General features: G+C 43.0%; 1 protein-coding gene across 7 annotated transcripts; it reads right to left on the reverse strand.

The window, feature by feature from the left end:
* Window positions 1–465: 465 nt before the first annotated feature.
* Window positions 466–19508, reverse strand: tmpoa (thymopoietin a). 7 transcript variants are annotated; one of them, XM_072377373.1, is made up of 8 exons: window positions 18951–19505; window positions 11152–11269; window positions 9406–9558; window positions 8163–8293; window positions 5697–5780; window positions 4239–4355; window positions 1854–1954; window positions 466–1485 (listed from the first exon to the last, which is right to left on the reverse strand). In XM_072377373.1, the coding sequence occupies exons 1-8, from the start codon at window positions 19191–19193 to the stop codon at window positions 1119–1121; spliced, it is 1314 nt and encodes a 437-aa protein (XP_072233474.1). In that variant the 5' UTR covers window positions 19194–19505; the 3' UTR covers window positions 466–1118. The 7 variants fall into 7 exon arrangements, with proteins under 7 accessions (XP_072233474.1, XP_072233475.1, XP_072233476.1 ...); XM_072377377.1 differs by lacking the exons at window positions 466–1485; window positions 1854–1954 and adding exons at window positions 2719–2850; window positions 3045–3137 and having other exon boundaries at window positions 18951–19508; XM_072377374.1 differs by lacking the exon at window positions 5697–5780 and having other exon boundaries at window positions 18951–19503.
* Window positions 19509–19990: the final 482 nt, after the last annotated feature.

Consider the following 19990-nt stretch of genomic DNA (forward strand, 5'->3'; position numbering starts at 1 on the left):
TGACGGACAGAGATGATTAAATGTGGCATGTTAAAATAAAAAAGAGAACTTCTTTTAGAGAACTTCAGTTTTTAGATATAAAGCTGGAATTGAAAAAAGTGGATGTGAAATAAATGGTTATTGAGCCGAATTCTAAAATTATTTCCATTTCAGTCATGTGTCTGTATTTGTTTCACGATTTCTTTTTTTGGGAACACGAGATCTATGTTTCATTTGGAGATTTTCAAATGCAGCCAATCACATGTTCTGGTGCTTCTGTTTGTGTGTTATCATCTGTACACCTCCAAGGTCTTTGTGTTTGTTATTACTGAAAACAGAAATGCTAGTGTTGAGAGTAACAACTCATGAGAAGAGAAAGTCATAAAAGAAAATGAACGTTTCAGTTATACCTGATAGTCTAATAGAAGCTGGAACAAAGGGTGCACAAACTGCAGGTTCATGAAGAAATTGAACTGTCAGCCACAGTAACAACACAATAGTTTATTGAGTGGAAATTTATTATGTCTGACAGTGAATACATAATTATAAAGAATACACAGAGAATTTTATTTCTATTGTAAGAAAATAACAAAATATTGATGAACAATTTCAGAGGATCTGAAAGCATGTGGGTTAAAACAACAAGCCTCCCTGTCACATTAACAAAGATGGTCGAAAGTACAAAACATGAGTCCACCTTCAAGCCTGGAGATGACTAACAGAGACAGACACTAAAGCAAAGAGTTAAAACCTCATCTATACACATGCACACACAATGCAGGTACAACCATGGAATAAAAACAGGTCACATGGCAATAAGAAGGGAGCCTTCACTATTCTGTGAATGCTCCTGTGTGTGTGTGTGTGTGTGTGTCTCTGGAAGTCGATCACTGGCAGACTTTGATGCAGCCTGAAGTCCGCCATTAAGGATGGACCAAAACAGCAAGACAGTTTTGTCCTTTTAATTTCTCTTTATAGGCTCACTGGAAACTGGTTCAGAAATGAGGAAATATTAAAAAACAAAGCTTGATGTCAGAGGTAAAGAGCAAAATGGCTACAATGCAGATTCACACTTAAAAACTGAGAAAGTAGAAGCAGACGTGCTTCTGCTCCCCCCCCCCAGACTCTTCCTGTGCTCTCTATGCGTCTGTGACTTGGTTTGGAAACGGGCTGATGAAGTTGGTCTCCATGGCCTGGTACACCAAGAACAGGAAGCCAGCCACGATGCCAAGCAGGGACAGCTTTATCCACAGAGACATACCGCGGGCCACTCCTTTTGTTTGACCTGCAGGGGGGGCTGCAGTAAAGAGGCTGGAGGACGAGGTGGAGGTAGAGGAGGTGGAGGGCGGAAGGCTGCTGACTCTGTTGACAGTGTGGCTATCTGTGTAGGTGTAGTTGGTGGTCTTGGTGGTTTTTGGAGAGAGGAGGTGGTTTTGAACATTCCACAGGTCACTGGAGATCACTGGGCGACCTGCGGCTCCACGGATGGGCCGCCGACAGGTGGCGCTGTGGAACGTAAAAACAGTAGAGTCCCGTTTTTGTTTCGTTTAAAAAATTATTAAAACAAATAAATAAATAACTGTTGGTTGGGCTGTTGTCACACTGCATCATTGACCCAGTGAGGAAAATCACAGGGTGGAGACTGACAGCAGCTTGTATTGATTAATGAACCTGAAGTTTTTATCTATTTCTCTCATCAAGAAATAAAAAAATCCTCAAACTTCTAATCATTGCCACCAAGGTTGTAGTGTCTGTTGCCATTAATCATTATGACAGGAATGATATATTCGACTGTTGGCTCACAACTGCCGGCCAACTTTACTTACAATGAAAAAACATCAAGTGATGTGATGTAAGTAACTATGGTTACTTACGTGAGGCCTGTTGGACTGCCGATGTCATTGGGCAAGAGCTCCTTCAGAACATCCTTCTCTTCCACTTTTGAGGTTTGGTCACCGGCTGCGATTTTCTCGACCTACACAGAGACAAACCAACGAGGAGCGATGCTTATACAAGAACACAACAATGGTAAGCTGCATGCTCTGCATGACAGACGATGGAGAAGCAGAGAGCCCCTGCCTGATATCACACGCCTCTCCCCATGTACCAGTTCAAACTCCAGGGCCAAGCACCATGTTTACTGCTGAACTACACGTTGTCAGAGCCCAGCCTCTGCCCTGCACCCGTCATTCTAACCTCTGACATGCTGGTGCATAGAAAGCTGGTGATTTTCTGCAGGAGGGCATCTGGCGGACACACTCCTCTCACTTACAGAAGGTGTGTGTGTGTGTGTGTTCAACCAGGCACCATTTCAGCTGTCACAACTGCTCCTTCAGAAATCCTCAACAGCTGCACACATACTCAAAACTGACCAGCTCACCCACACATTTTGTTGGTGTGTAAAGGCTGTGAATTAGAACATTTGACGCAGACATATACTGTATGTCAGGATGAAGCAGTGAGAAACTACAGGAGAGACTTAATGAGAGGAGCTGTACCCCTGCTGGAGAGCAACTGCAGAGCTTCAAACCGACCTGGGACTTCTGAGTCTTTCTAAGTGAGATGTCACACTCTGGCCTTAAGGTGAGAGGGTCGACTCTGGAGAGAAGGACCAAAGGCGATGAAGGCCTTGGTGGTGTGGCAGCAGGGCGTGGACTCCATTCCTGAGGCAGTCTCTTTGACTTGTGCAAAGCAGACTGGATTATTAGATGAACATGTTCAAATATACAAACAAAAAAAAATAAAAAATCATTTTCAATTACACCAAAGAACACTAAAATGCTTTTTTCTACAGACCCCAGCTGCTGCTGCTCTGAAAGCTGCCACACACTGTCTGTGTCCCATTGCTGATTCAGTAGTTTGTTCAGGTTCCTGAAACACCGACACAAAGTATTCAAATCCAGGGGTGTTACAGAACTGCCACCCACCCAGGAACCCCAACACTCCTCGTGCTTCATCACCACTGTGCTGGTTGACTGGTGTTCAGTGAACAGACCATTTCATGTTGAACCACTGTGAATTCAGCACAAAAGATACTGAGGAGAAGAGGACAGCAAAAGTCTGACCTCCAGCAGAGCAGTGTTGAGCAGAGCAGCTGGCTGTGGAGACAAATCCATGCTGGCTTTCAGAAGACGCAGCCCCGGTTCTTCTTCTCGGAGCTAAAAGTTTTAAATAGGGACAGTCTGAGCGGTCCATTTCTCGTAAGACTAAGACTCAAAACACAGCCCCCCCTCGGTAAACCAACTGGTCAGAGGGAGAGTATGATCCTTCTTAGAAAATATAGGTAAACAGAGTACAACATATAGAAATTAAGGTCAATGACAGTTTTAAAAGCCACGGATATTTTCTATTCTCGCTCAATGCAATATATAGTTATGGAGATGATATGCTTTGCTTCTGACACTCCTCCAGAGTGACGCACGGAGACATGAAAGGCAAAAGAAAACCGCCTCACAGTCTACATGTGACAGAGCTGCATCCGGTGGAATCTAGGAGTAATGCCGATCAGGACATCCTCAGAGACCGACACAGGCGTGAGAAAGTAAGGACAGCTTCCAGGAGGCAGAGGAGTGTCCCTGAATCTCTGCAGACCATGGCTACCTTCTACTAGTATTGGGCCTCTTCTTATGACCCACATTAATGTCCCCTACTTAACTGTTAGCAGGAAAAAATGCTAAATAAAAACTATGACAGAGTACATGCAATGCAATGTTCTAACTATTGACGTTAATCTAAATAAGATCAAGGTGTTTACATGATCTGAATACAAGATACGTGTCTATATTATGTGACTAAGGTCAGAACACACTACAAAGCTTCATTTAATCATTGCTCGCTTATTCAGATTAATGTGATCAGAAATGCCGTTTACATGGCAGCATTCTATTCAAAGTGGTTTATCAGATCAATATGAAAAACTTGTGCATGTAAAAGCAGCCTGAGTTCGTGCTGAATGCATGGATTTTGTGCAGGAAAAAAAAAAAAACAACAACTTGCAAAGCACCAAGGAAGCCCTAAGGTTCAGTTGACAATTCTACTGGTTTATTCTGACAGCAGGAAAATACCAATCCCAAGTGACACATTTCTCTTCCACATGCCCACCATAAGTGCAGTCTGAGATGAGATAAGTTAACAGAGAGGATCCCTAAAGCCAAATCAGTCATCTGCTCAACAGATGAACACATACTGGAACCAACAGCCCTGTGAGTCCATGCAGGTTGAAGTGAGTGAACAAACAGCCTGCAGAGGTCTACAGCTACCTGAGCAGGTCTGGACGCGGAACCAACAGCCTGAACTGGACTGTTGGGCCTGTGGTGGGTCCTGCTCGACACCCAGTGGACCGGATTGTTAAAAGGCCTGAGATCCTCAGGGTCCATCTGCTGGGACAGAGAAGCCATCGAAGACAGGAGAGGGGACAGAACGAAGGATGGATATATGAGGTTTCTGGGGCTTTCAGCCATCCTGAGGGAAATCATCCTTATTAAGTCGAAACGGAAAATCCAAGTGGAATTTCTTTTTTGGTGCCATGACAAACACTCAAGCATGACAAAAGAAGAGGACTGGGTCTGGTTGTAGTTACACCAGTACTGAAACATTTCTCAATGAGTTTTCATACATTTGTTGCGGAGCTTTGTTATCCGACAGCATTCCAGTCCGACTGCGAGCTGTGGGTCGGCATCAGAGAAAGAATTAAATACATTTTTCTCTGCATCCCTAAATACAATTTAGATTTCCTACATTCAAACTTCTGATGGGTCTCATTGACCAATCATTTAGCCAATTGTTCTGAAAAATCTGCCATTTGTTTGATGCATCCATTCTTCACACAGCTGAGCTTAATTAGATCACAGTGTAAACCCCCCGGGGCTCGGTGCAGTTTATGTTGTCAAAATGATTTACTAAAATCTACTGTAGCTGTTTTTTCTGGACAGTCACGGAGTAAAAAGTCATTTATAATCACTAAAATAAGTCCAATCCATTCTTAGCGACGACTGACATGTTAGTTACCGTTTAAAGGATCCTGTAAGCATCTTGTGAGAAAAATCTTATACCGTATTTTCCGGACTATAAGTCGCTCTGGAGTACAAGTCGCATCAGTCAAAAAATGCGTCATGAAGAGGAAAAAAAAAAAAAAAAAGTATACAAGTCGCATTTATTTATGGTTTGGAAGTCTGCTGGCAGTTTCTGACACACCGTTGTCACACTCCAAAACTTTCTTTCTGCTGCTCGCTTACTGCATATTTTACTACCTGCAGTTTGTAATCTGCAGAAGAGGATTTTCTTTTTGGCGGCATCTTTCTCAGTTGTCTTTAAGTTAATGTTTCGGTAAATTTTTTCAGTGGAACAGGAGCAGCATATAGCTGTCACAAGCCTAGAGTGTCCTCTCGCGGCTGTAGATAGAAATGTTTACTCCTTGCTTCATGCCAGTCAGTATGAATTAACATTTAAAAACATGGACTTATAGTCCAGAAAATACGGTAATGCCATTTAGAAACTCCACATGATGCATTTGTAGGTTTTTAATAATGTTTCTACTGAATGTATTTACAAGCTGGGGATGAGCCTCTGCAACAAATGTCCAAACAGTTGGAGAAGAAGTAGAAAGATCTATGAAGGCACCAAAGAGGACATGGAAAGTGATCAGTGTGGAGTGGAGGGTGTGTGAAACTGTACACAGGTGGGTTCAAACAGTCAAACTGTGGAAGGACTGTATTCACCGTTCTCCGGGATAACCGCTTGGGTCCGAGCTTTACTCTCCGGACAGGCTCTTCATCTTCCTCATCGTCCTTCAGTGGGTCTCGCTTTGCAAACACCGGCAGACAAGAACGCAAGAGCTTCATTTTATCACTCACTTTAACTGCAGTTCCAGATGGCCCACGGTATCAGGCTACATTTAACGATGTTAAAGAGAGGTTTGATTAGAAGAACAGGATTTGTAAGAACACGTGAAATTAACACCCATCGTGCTCCAGCTCAATCTCCACTCAACCTAAATTTCAATGAGTCTGAACCAATTTTCTCCCACAAACACCTATGCATGCATTTACTCAGCTATCCTTATTAGGACATAGCATTCATTTCCAGTCATTGTGGACAGCCCCGTCCGAACCCTAACCTCAACTTCAACACCTTAGTTCGAACCCTCACCTGAACCCCACATGTTCTACATCTTCAGGAACATGCTTTGGTCCCCACGGACAGGGAATATACCAGATAAGGTCCAAATGAGGGAACACGCACACACCGAGGCAGACAGACAGACAGACAGCCCCTCCTCCATAGCTTATATCAGATCATTAGAGGCAGCCCACCAGTTTTCACATGCCTCTCATTCCTGAAGCCTCAGCTCAACAGATGCACCTTCTCTGTATAAGCAGCAGGAGGAGCTGTTAGCTGTAAGAGAGAACAGCAAAAACACACAGCTGGATCACAGCCTGCGCATGCGGGAAATAGCACACGGCTGTGATTTATCCAGAAGAGGCTGTTCACACTGAGTTTCTAAAAGACAAAGACAAAGCTAAAATCACAGGCAAAACTTTCAAGAGACTAAACTAAAACAGGAGGTCTAAAATGATCAGTTTTGGTAACAACAACTATGAGGATGGGAGAGAAGGAGGGTGGGAACAGAGAAAAGTCTGTTGAGAAGTTTAAAGAATACTGCATGTGCGAGACAGCAGCTAATCCATATCATGTGCTTTGAATCTGGCAAGCAGCACTGATACGCTGAACCAACAGTCTAACTCTCAGCTGGGTGTGACTGCACTCCAGCATAAAGGAAGGGAAGGGTGAAAAAAAACAGAAAAAAAACTACTTCCTTTGCCAGGTTCAGAGGAAACTAATGAAAGGCAGCTGCCATGTCCCTCCTGCCTGCTTCACAGCACACATCAGAGGTGGACAGAGCACAAACTGTTCAAGTTAGCTTTTTTTTTTTTTTTTTTTTTTTTTTTTAAAAACAGCCATTGAGCATTCAAACACTGGTGCTCAGGATCACCATACGCGTCATCATCTTTCTGCCCCAGTAAATCAAAGCAAACCCCACTGATCACAGCCTTTACATTGTTCATCAGTAGTGGAAGGTAGTCATTTAAGAGAAAACGAGTGATTCGTCGACTCAGTGTGACCAGCTGCTTTTCATATGTCAAACAAATACCACTAACAGAACAAATAAGCATCTTTCACTTTTCTATCAGGAAATTTTCAACTAAATGTTTTACAACACTTGACCCGCCGACTTACGATGGCTTACTTCTATGGCTTGTTGCTGCCTCTATCGAGCTGTGGATATGCCAGATGTTATCGCCTGTGCTGCTGTGCACATGACCTCTTACAGGCTTGTGTGTAATCGTGCTCGTCACACAAACAGGACATACATGAACAGACACGGATTCTGGCCACCAGCTTGTTGATCGACGCACCAGTGATGATGCTGCCGCCTCAGGACCAACTGTGGTCCGGTATTGAAGAAGCCCCCCAAACGAAAGACAAATGGAGACAGGTGCATTTAGCCTGAAACATCCAATCAATGAGGCGATAGCTGGACAACAGCCTGTAAAAGCTAAAAACTGACTCGAATTTAAAACGGGTGTTGATTCGCAGCATTGAGGTCTCATTTCATTCTTAACTGCAGCAAAACATTCAATTTCCTTCCACTCAAATTCCATGGACAGCAGTAATTCGTGACACTTTTGGTGACCGAAGTCAGGGCCAGAATGACGTTTTGGGTGTGCAATTCACTTTTTAAAATGTGCTACAATAATTGTGAGGACATCAACCTAAAAAGTGAGTTTCACTTATTCTTTAATTCAGAGATGTTGTGGAAAAGTGGTCCCCGATTCTGGTCCAACAAGAATGTGGCATAGAAAGGTCTTAAACTACCGTGGAAGCATTATAACAAGATTATATTTCCACCAGGAAATATACCGCTCCCCCATCACTTAGGTTAGAGCAGCAGAATCACATACAATCGACAACCAAGCTGATGCTCCATCAGACATCAGATAATAATCACTACTCTCACGGATGTGTGCGTTCAGATCTGCAGGGCCGCTAACAACACAGAAACCAGGATTATTTCTGCTGCTCTCAGCAGTTCCTTTTTGGTCCTGCGGGCAGTCAGCATGGCAGTGCAGACATGTGCGTTTCCATTCCATTTTGGCTCAAAGCTTTGAAAAGCACTCCCTTACTGTTTGATGCTGGCTGCTGCGGGTGCGGGTGGTGACGGGGGTCTTCCCTCTGCTCCTCACTGGTCTCTCCACCACCACTGGAGCTGGTTCTGGTTCCGTTACAGGCTCTGGTTCTGGTGCTGCTATCACATCTGAAAAAGCAGCGCAGTTCAAAAACACAGCTTCAGTAATCAACAATTAAGTGTTACTTTACACCAATTATATCAATACCTTATTTTCAAGGTAGGGCTGTCACATTCCAGAATTTCAAACAGTACATACCCAGGAAAATACTTAATAGTCAGTACCATGGAGGGAAAAGTGACAACCTAATTTCTTCTTTTGCATTTCAAAGAAAACAAAAACTGTCACAAAGTAGAGTTTTATCAGAAAAAAAATATTAATTTACACACTAAATAAATTAATCCCTTTGATATCTGTAATAAAAAAAAAAGGTATTTATGTAGACTAAAGTGTCTGTACATAACCGAAACATTTATCAGTAATGATAGAATAAATATTCCATCATTGTTGCATTTAAATTCTATTAATTTAGTTGACCTCCAAAAAGAGCTGCACACACACTGTCAGTCACTCGATGGTTGGATGCTCTGAAGCTTACTGGCATCTCAGTCTCTTCAGACTGATAAGTTGATTCCAGGTTTTAAAAAGGTGAGATATTATTAATTATCCTTTTTTTTTAATGATTTGACACAGTTTCAGCTTTTATTGAGATGTATGAGAAAGGCTCTGGTCAAAACATCTGTTGGTTTTAGCACAGTGGCCCCTCTCCCTAACCCTCTCTTCACACCTCCCCGTTTACAGTCTCTCTGTGCCCACACCCCATCATTCTGGTGAGATCAGCAACTCGTAAGGAGAGGACCGGTGTTGTGCTGAAAACACACCTAAGACACACCTAATTCCAAGAAGAATTGGATTCAAGCAGGCCCAAGAGAACTTAAGGATATAATATAAAATAGCCCCTTTAAAATGCTACAAATAGACCTGCTGCAGTTCAGTGTGATCTTCTGTTCGTGGTTGAGTTATCTTACAAATGTTGGGCCACAACGACAACAGTACATGAAATACACAGCACTCCTTTCTTTTCAATACATTTACCTTGTAAACCGTGTGACTGCTTCAAGTGGAAGATGGAGAGGTTAGTCTGCTGATCCCAGACCCGATCCTCATCATTTACTCATTAGTTTAAAAAAAGTAAATAAATAAAAATGCTAAGGACAGAAACCTGTATGAACGTTCTTACCATCGTCCTTGTCGCTGTAGACGTCGGATTCAGAGTTGCCGTTGTGGTTAACTTGGATGTCTGTAGGAAGCAGCTGTGGCACAGGCAGCTGTGCAGCATCACCATCATCTAGCAGCTTCTGCAGCTTCTTCTCATACAGCTTACGGGTGGAGGCTGGGAGCAGCAGTGGTGGGTGGCATTTAATTAAACATGCACATGCACAACAACATTGCGTGTGAATAGCAATGAGATTGCGACATGGTATCAGTAAAGATCATTCTGGTTTTTACAAGCTCGGCAGGTTTATTCATAAAAAATAATAATAATAATAAAAAAAAGACTACAGGGTCTTCTTTAGCTGTTCCTGTAAATAAAAAAAAAATTAATTCAAAAGTAAAGGAATTACAGAATATTCTACTTTGCAGTAGTTTGTAGATAAAACTTAAATAGAAATAAAGTGCTGTATTTGTACTTTTGGAAATTTGGAACCCCACTGCCCTTCCTCCTGAGCTACAGCCAACACTTAAACATCAATTTATTTTCCAATGGCATTATAAAGAAAAAAAGAAAAGAAAAAGAAAAATAATAATCAGCTGGTTTCAATAAATCATAACCTAAAGCACACAGCTGGGACGAAGCAATGCCGCTTCAGGATCCAGCCAAAGCCCGAACTTAAGATGGATTTCTCTGCAGGCAGTTCATAGATGCTCCCATCCAATCCGACAGGACCCCAAAGAGGAATCCCACAAACTGCCTCAACATCTGTATACTTTTGAATGTTTAGCGCACAACGGCTTTCGCGTCGATACTTAGACTTTAACTAACTTTACTTTAACTAAAAAAATGGAAAGAAACCTTGCCATGCAGACGATTCGATTTGACCCCCAAAAACTCGATAAAGATATTAGCCGAATCCCTCCATGGCAACGACTCTGATCACAAGTACAGCTATCAAACAGTATATGTAATGCTTCTGCATGCTGCTTGTTATACATTTCATCCAATTAGACGGCTCAAGCAAAAACCTCTTAATAAGCCGTGATTAATTAGCTCAACAGCAGAGCAGGTGCATCATGTACAAAGCTTACGGGTCCTCGAAGCAGCCGGCTTGAGTTCGACTCCCTGCTCGGACCCTTTGCTGTACGTCATCCCCTCTCTCTGCATCCAATTTCCTGTCCAGCAACTTTCATGTAAAAGCTACTAGAGCTTGTTGTGGCTCCTCTACATTCCATCTGCAGTTCAGCTTATCAAGAAGCAGCCTACTGTTCGTCAGTGGCTAAACAGAACAATAAAACCATAAAAAAATAAAACACGATCCACAGATTAGAGGTAAGAGGCATCAGATACCTGCGAGCCTGTGGTGATATTTTTATACTGTTGGTATGTGAATAGCAGCTGTGGAGACTTGTCTAGAAGCTGTAAAACTAATTACAGGTAACTAAAAACTACTTTCATTTGTTTGTTACAGGGGAAAAAAAACCCTTGTATTCCTTGAATTTTTTTTTGTTTTGAAACACATCAAACCTGAATCTGGCATACGACAGAATAAATGTTTAGCTTCCAAACAACAAAGAAAGAAACCGATAGGAGGGTAAATTGAATTTTTAAAAAAAAAAAAAAAACTACAGAAAAGTTAATTTCCTCGATGTCCATGAAAAGGGTTAAACATGTCAGCCACCTCCCATGAGGACAGTGCATCGCCAACACAAAACACTCTTCCATGTGTGACCGTTGCAGTCATGCATACGAATGCTGAGGAGCACTCACCTACGATCGGGCCCGCATCCACTCCGTGCTTCATCAGCTCGTCCCTCAGGCCCTCGTCAGTGAGCGCCGTCACGTCGAGCTCATCCGGCTGAACCTTGTCTGTTTTCCGGGTGGCTTTCTGTGGCACGATAGCAGCCAGTTAAAAACTCAAAGTAATTTCTCTTCAGCCCGGAGTGGAATTAAAACAGCTGGGGTGGCAGGTAGTTAACTCTCTTATTACCCAAAGACTTGATCAAACAGTTCAACACAAAAGTTAATTTCTTTACACAAACTGACACTCCGGTCCAACAGAATCGCATTAATCAGAGCTTGGCTGTACCACAAAGACAGATTAGCGGTATGTTGAGCCTTAAGTCAGATTTTCAGTGTCATAAAGGCAGCTCTAACCGGGATTTGCCACTGTCAGTTGGAACAGTTTATGTCCAGAGTTTTGGGTCAATAATTTATCATTTATTTGCGCTTTGTTAATCCCAATCATGAAAACAGTCACGCAGCCAGTTGGTGCATCACATTTAAACAGTCTAAACTGTAGAAACTATGACATATTTTTAATATTTACACAATTTAAAGCTACCACAAAATAAAGGTAATAATCATCCCAAAAAAACAAATAAAAATAACTGATAAACATGCTGCAGTCAGCAAACACGTGCATGAAACAAGCACACATGAGATTTTAGCATTTTAGAAAAAAAAAGAAAAGACAATGCCCCATCTATAATATTTAGACTAATGCATGTGATGATGCACAGGAACACACATATTCACGAGGGACAGAGTCCGCTCTCTGAGCAGTTGCTGCAGGCGTTTCATGATAGTAAACAGCATGCAGAACTGAAGCTGCCCCTCACACACCAGCCCACAGGAAATTACAGTGTTTGAAGCCAGCAGACTGACACGACACCTTGGCTCACAGCCACAAGAAGAATCTGCCTCACAGTAAGAAAAATAAAAGTTTTAAAAACACGTTTTGAACGCGCAGTAGTTACACGGGCTGCAATCTTGTTTCCATAGATGCATACGGCAGTGCTGCTGATGAAAAGTCATCATGTATGGTGCCACCCGTCACTTCCAGAAAGGATGGAGGTCATGTGACCTGAATTTCAGTCTTGTTCACAGTTTCGCCAAATGCTACAGATGTAGAACTTAAAGTGCAGGAAATTCTCACACATTTACAGCAATATCTTAATGATGAACGGCTGACACAGGAAGAGCAGAATGCAAGAAGAATGCACAGAGATGCTGAAGAAGGGGCGACTTTATGCCTACAGCCTGGACAACAGAACAGGTTCTATCTGTAGTTCATCTAAATTAACTACAGAGATCTCATTAAGTGGCACTATGATACTAGTCATCAACTCAAGAAGTCCTCCCTGCTTTTCCAACTCTGGATATGTGCACGTTAATGTAAAACAGGTGGATTTGGCCTCAGATGACCAATCGCACACTATAATACAGGCAGACTGTGAAACTACACAGCTGCTGCAGCCAAAACAGGAAGGAAAGCCGTCAAAAATGGAAACAAGAATGCTGACAGCATTACAACGTGATGTGTAAATAAAAAATCTGATCAGTATCACTGCCACATCATTAAAGCACGGGCACATCGATCTTAATCTCTACTTTATTAAATGAACGTGATCGGTTTTGTTTGTACGAACGCAACGAGATGCAGGTGAGGCTAGATGATGGCAAGGTTATCTCCCGTTGCTCTGGCAACAGATGAGACTTCATCTACAAGCTCCAATAGGTGGCGGAGAAAAGCTCTTTTTAGCTAGCCGGTGTAGTTTTTGTCACAATACACACCATATATGAAAACAAGTAATTCCGTGGCACACCTTCACAAGGGAACACCATTCTCTGAGTCTTAATGGAATGTCTGTGGCATGCTTGGATCAAAGCACCACAGAAGCAGCTATTAATTGACACCTTTATACAAGCAGATCATTTTAGGGCATAGAGTGGCCCACTGGATTCCACTGAGCCCCAATACAAAAAGCCAGAGTTGTGCTTGTTTGCCATATTAAAGTGCAATAATATCCATCTAAAAAGGCAAAAAAAAGGTCTCTTGAAATGAACAACTCATTGGTTTGTTTCTCAGAAAATGCCTGTCAGAGGAACAAAACCAATTAGTGCATTAAGTACCATATTAAATCATATATTACTGTTAACAATAATATTTACTATTATGAGTAATTATTATCCGATTAAATCCTCTTTGAGTGTCTGGTTTTGGTTGTAATTTCATGTAAAATGACAGAATATTTGTTCACAGTAACAGCTGACAGGCTGAAAGAAAATGCCAGCTGGTGGCATTTCAGAAAAATGTATTTTAGGCGCCATTTGTCCAACGAAAGTTGCTTTTTTCTAATAAAAAGAACAAAAAAAACAGGACTGATGTCAAAACGTCAAGCCTCGGGTAATTTATTAGCCTCCTTCTCAACTAACAAACACACTGATTTACAATTAAAAGCTGATCATTTTACAGCTGAGTTTATTGGATGTGTAAAATGAGATCATTCTGCTAAGATGCTGCATCATTGACAACGTCTGTTGTGATGAGAAACCCTCAAGTGGAAAGAAAGTGACAAACTTCTGTTTAAGGTAAAACTACAGCATGAAACCGTCATCTGAGGTCATAAGCTGGATCATTTCCAGTATATAAATTCCTCCTATGTGAAGCAGAAAAGAGGAAATTTAGAAAGAATGATTTCAGTCCCTGTGTCTGTTCAGGGTTACCACAGAGCCACATCATTACACCCACACCAAGAACCAGCTCCAGTGTTGTCAACTATTTTTAGTAAAAGCAGCTAAAGACTTCATGTGAGGTGAGTAGATTATGCTGCGACTCTTTAATGAGGTAACTAAATAAAAGATAAATGGGTAGAGAGGCAAAGTTGGGACCTTACCTGATATGGGAGCTCACACATTAAAAAAAAAAAACAAACAAAAAAACACGGGACATCCTGCAAGTGTGAAGGAGCTCCAGGACAAACAGTGGGAATCAGAAATTGATCATGAGCTCCAGACATACAAAGCTCCTTCACCTTCATACTGCTCCGCATCCTCACTAATGAACCAAGTCAGTCCAGAGAGCCGGCACATGACTCAGAAATACCAAAGCTCTCTGACAAGCTGGTCTTATCCATCGCTGTCACCAATAAAGACTTTCTGACCACTATCTCTATTAAAAATCAAGCTAGTGTAGTAGCTAGTAAAAAAAAAAAAAAAGGGTTCAAAAGTTCAAAAAGGGGGAAGAAAGAGATGGGGATGGGAACTCTGGATTAAATCGGCTTCATTTTAAATTACTGGAGGATTGATAACATCCAACACCATTGGTTCTGCTTTCTGTAGTAATAAGACAAGATTTCTTAATTGTGTTATTAAGTATGTAAGCAAAGCTCCAGCCACAAATTCTAATTATTTTGGACACCAGGGTCATCTCTGGTGGCTTTTTTGCTCAAAAACAAACCCACTTCTGGTGCTCAAATTAACAGCAGTCAGGATGGAGAATCCTAACAGTGTGGTCTATGCACAGTAAGACTTCCTCTGCGGTCTGACTGAGCAGAGCAGAAGGCTAAAGCAGCTAAACAAAACTCTTTGACCACGAGCGCTGCAGCAAACCAATGAAAAATGTGAGGAATGCAGCGGGGACATGCTCGGTGGTGATGGCGAGGTGCTGCTGTGGTTCAGAGTGTGGAACCAACGTAAGGCACACAGAGAGACCGTCCTCCTCAGCTTCTGGCCATCAGTGGGCCATCAGTGGGCCCTCAGCAGGGTTGGCTCTGGATTTGAGCCCAGACATTTCATAACCACAGCAGCCTGGGGTGGAGAGTGAAGAGGAGCGTGTGTGTGTGTGGGGGGGGGGGGGGGGGGGGGGGGCATATGCTTCCTCTGCGGTAGCCACACCCATAACACCACAACTGAGCTCATAGTTCTATGAAGTAAACTTTACAACAAGCGCTGTCAGACTTTCCTTTACTAGTACTCGCTGTGGTGGGACGTGTCAGAACCTGTGGCTGCATGCTGTAACTCTGCTGGGCTGCGTGAGCCAGTTGGTTTACGCTGCTGAGGTTTACTGCAAATGTTTCCACGCCTGCTTGTGGTTTTCTAAACCTCATCACACAATAGAAACGTTTCAGTCATGTAAACAACAGTTTGACCATTCCTCGTTCTCTAACAAGAAGTCTTCCCAACCTCAGCTAACTATCTGAAAAATGCCAGGAATGAATTTCTGAGCTGCCTGTCCACCTGCAGCCTTTAATCACTCAGAAATGCGAGCAATGAGCACGCCAGTCACACACATTGCTTTGTAGATTCCTTCACTTTTAAGGAATTCCTTAACTCTTCCGACTGGAAATGTGTGCGAGTGTGGTGGTGGTGAACAGGGATCTAGAGGGCGCAGGCAGCATATGATGCAGAAATTCCTCTGTGGAGATCTGAGGGTTTTTTTCTTTTTTTTCTTTAACATGTTAACAGCAGAGGAGGCTCCTTATTGCATTGATAAGAGTACTGCATTCCCCTGAATGTTTCCACAACAGGTGGGAACGAGTAGAAAGCAGCAAACAGGCCATCAGACAGGACAAACTTTCACCAGCACATGCTCCTGGACTATTTGTGGACATATTTACAAACTCTTTCTATTTTTTCACTAAACTAAAAAGCTTCCTCCGTAAAATCTAAGAAGGTTTAGTGCACACGTGCGGGATAAATGCACTGCAGGGTACAGTGATGATGCCACAGTGAAATTACAAAAGTGAGCTCCAGCTGTACTCTTAGCACCCTTACACTTCAGTTTCTCTTGAACGCACAGGAAAGACAAACTCCAAATAAAGACTGGTGAAAAAAATGCAGCTAACGAGTCTAACACAGCCGGCAGTGCATTATACACTGAAAAGACAAGGAAGACTGTCACGGACGCTCGAGGCCATCCTGACACGTGACTGTCAGCCTGGTGTACAAGAGCCTTTACTGATGTGGAATCAGATCTACAGGGTTGTTGGTTAGAACCTCAAATTCTCCTCACTGCCTGTAATGGTCCACAGTAGTCAGGCTCTCCTCAAAGTCTGACTCAAATCATTTCTGTAACTGTAACTTCCAATTGAAAAGAGATAGAAGATGGAAAGAACAGTCGGTCTCTGGAGACACAGGACAGACAGCCAGGGCGTCACAGCCCCTCTTCCTTGATGTTCAGATAGGAACATCTGGTTCAAGATTCCTGCACACAGCGTTCACACACATCCAGTTAGAAATGTGTTATTGCCACAGCCCTACACTACGTCCATCCATCCATCCATCTTCTATACCCACTTAATCCATCCGCTGGGTCGCGGGGGGGCTGGAGCCTATCCCAGCAGTCATCAGGCGAGAGGCGGGGTACACCCTGGACAGGTCGCCAGTCCATCACAGGGCCACACAGAGACAAACAACACACTCAGCCGGAAGCCGGAGTACTAGGAGAGAAGCCGCGCATACACTCCACACAGAAAGGCCCCAGCCAGGAGTTGAACCCGGAACCCTCTTGCTGTGAGGCTAAGCACCACACCACCGTGAAGCCCCCCCATACACTCCATCTCTAAGGTAAAGCACAGCGGCAACAACTTTTGAGGAAGACCTTTTACCTCCTTATGAGCGGAAAAACCTGTGGGTCTTTACAGAGGTTTTGGCTCTAGCTTCACTAGTTAGACATCAAATTGAGGTTTCTTTATCTCTATCGACCAACTTAAAAAAAACAACAACCATTCTCTAACTGCCACTTTTTCACACTGTAGTACAAACACAGAACATAATGTTACAGTGACGTCAGACAAGAGAAAATGTGGGTGGAGCCTCACGATGAGGATCAGTGGCCCCTCCAACAGGAATTCCTCTTTTACTACTCAGTTACATTCTCTCTGTCATATCACATACTTTCCAACTGAGAAATTCAAAGATACCTTATGAGCCCTCTCCATCATAATCCACAGATCGCTGCCTGGCAGACTGGTGGGACCCGTCTGCCCTGTGACACCAACAAAAACACACCTCGTCCCTCCCCTCGTGTCAACATCTAGTTATACTCTGAAAACTTGAAAACAGATGAAAGATGGATCAGTTTGAGTACACATCTCACAAAGAGCTGCAGTTCGCTGGGGAGCAGCTGCTTCACACTGCCACGTGACGTGTACCAGTGAGTCCACAGTGGAGACACGAATGTAAACGTTCCCAACGACAAGCCGCTGTGAATGCATACTGCTGACATGTCATTACTCAGTCACCACCTTCGTTTTGCTCACGCTTTACAGTCGGCCCCTTCCACCATGAAGCCAGACCAGACACGTCCTGCTGCACACCTGTTCCAGTTTAAATTTTCCCCATCCATCACTACTACAGCTGCAACTATCCACCAGGCCTGTGAATTATTGGTGAACGGATCATTTTTCTCATTAGCGGATTCGTTATTAGCCGCTACTGTTAACACACACACATCAAAAACTTATGACAATGTTGCTAGTTTCTCCATAGCAGTGAGACAGATGTCTCTAACCATTTCTAAACTGACAAAACATGTCAGAAAAAAACCCAGAAGCTTTCGATACACCTATCAGAAGTCATGAAGTGTTAAGCTAAACATGAAACAGAACAGCTAAATGTCTTCAGATATTCTGCTTGGTCTAAGCAACAAGTCAAAAATTCAGTCAGAGAAAAAGAAAAACACCTTCAATGTCTCCTGTCCACACTTGACTTACATGACTATGAATTTAACATCTCTACTGCCAACTCAAAAGTCAGTTTATTGATGTTCAACTCCTCAAACTTATCTGCTTCTAATTTTATTGAATGCTTAAAATCTCCTCCATCTAGGTCTGAAACGGCAGGATTGCTCAGATCATTCAAAAGTCGGCCTTCTCCAGAAGTCATTCTGCAGAGGAAAACCTTCAAACCGCTCCCTCTGTATTTCAGGAATGCAGACAGTTTGAAGCTGTGGGGGGAATATTACTATCAAAATAAGAACAGGAATGCTGAGAGAGAGAAAAAAAAATAGAACACTCTTCAGTATCACCCTTCATTCATACACACACGAAAACGTTCAGCAGAATCTTGATCTGTGGTTCAATAGTTTCTGTATCTGGGTTGATTTTATGCCAAGTCTGGAGCAGACTTGCTACCCACCCCATCTTGTATGTTGAACTTAACAGATAACAGATCTGTGAGCCTCTGCAGCGGAATCAGCTGCAGTTGTGCTGTTGCACACAGCAGTGAAGACACTCCCCCAGAACGAGTTCAACCTGAAGTAAGCGGGAAACTCGGGAGGATGTTTGTCCTCGCACTCATTCACAGCCTCTGTGTGTTGGTTACGACGATTTTTTCCCCGGTAATGTGGTTCAGTGGGAACAAAGAGGAGAATATCTGACGAGCAGTTTAAAAAAAAAAGTCCGCGAGAATAATATGAATGGTCAAAGTATACCCTCATCTGGTGTAACGATACCGTCACCAGGACTTTTTGGGTGGAGACCTCTGAAGTGGGAGTCTCTGCTAAAGTAGTAACGCATTTTACACTGAAAGGAGTCAGACGTTTGTGGCTAAGCGTAACAATCTGATATTTTAGAGCATTTTACAGAGGAATATCAGAGTGAAATCAATGAATACGTGTTTGTTGATCTCGACGACTGACCGAAGTTGCTTCTAAGGACGATCTCACAGTTACTATACAAGAGAAGTTACCCAAACTTACGCCACCTTGTTTTTCTGTGAAGTGGAGGCTTCTGCACATGAAAAACAGCTCCAGCTGTGACACTAAAACAGCCAAACACACTCACCCGGCCGGAGGAGCGACTTCTGTTGGAGACCACGGGCGGCGGCAGCTCCTCGTCGCTGGAGAAAGCGTCCAGAGTTGTGGCCGTGACATGTTTCTTGTTCTGAGCAGTCAGGTTTTTTAGATAAAGCTGCACATATACGTCCTTGGTCGGGTTGCCGCTCGGCAGCTCCACGTTGTGAGCCAACAGCTCGCTCTTCAGCTTATCCTTTGTGAGCACAGACGGGTCGTCCAGGTACTCCGACATGTCGGCGTGCAGGTGGAGGGACAGAGTTATCGTAGCTCGATGGGTTAGCTAGCCAGCTACGAGAGGGGGAATGGAACAAACGAAGGGGAGGTTTATTCTGAGCGGGACGGCTGACCAGCGCCTCTCACTGGATTTAATTCGCCAAAACAGCTATAAGCGCGAGAGGGAAACGTGTGCTACAAATAAATAAAAAAAGGATAACGAATTATACTAGCTTTGGTTATTCTCACTTCCTCGTCCTCTAAGAAAGCAGAAATGAAACCTGTACCGGGTGAACTGCTGTTTTGGGAGAAAATATTATCAGCTTGATGCAACTGTTAAAAAGTGAGCCAGACCGGAAGTCGCTCCCGATGAAAACCAGCCGTAATTGGTCAAACGTTATGACAAAACGCTTCCTCATTGGTCGAACGAACACGCGTCTATTGAAATTGAAGAACCTGCGACATATTCAAACACGGTATCCTGCTTGTTTTGACTAAATATGACTGAACTAAAAATCATTACATTGTCTCGCTCCATTTTGAATAGGCAATGTCAGAATTCCTGTGTTAAACCCCACAATGCTACATACATTTTTTTTACTGTGGTAGAATACACATCGTTGTCAATTAAAATTATCCAAATATTTTCAGGTTTTGCGATTTAAAAACAAATCTGTAAAACGCGATCATGTTTACAGGTGCTCTGTACACTAACTTTGCCCACTGAGGCTGTGCTAATGCTTGCTGCTCCTCTCCCACTCCCTGTGTACAATGCATAATAAAAATACATCAGATTAATTCCCCCAAAATCCCCTG

Source organism: Leuresthes tenuis, unplaced genomic scaffold (genome assembly GCF_036924035.1).
Source record: "Leuresthes tenuis unplaced genomic scaffold, fLeuTen1.0.hap1 SCAF_23, whole genome shotgun sequence".
Lineage (NCBI taxonomy): Eukaryota > Metazoa > Chordata > Actinopteri > Atheriniformes > Atherinopsidae > Leuresthes > Leuresthes tenuis.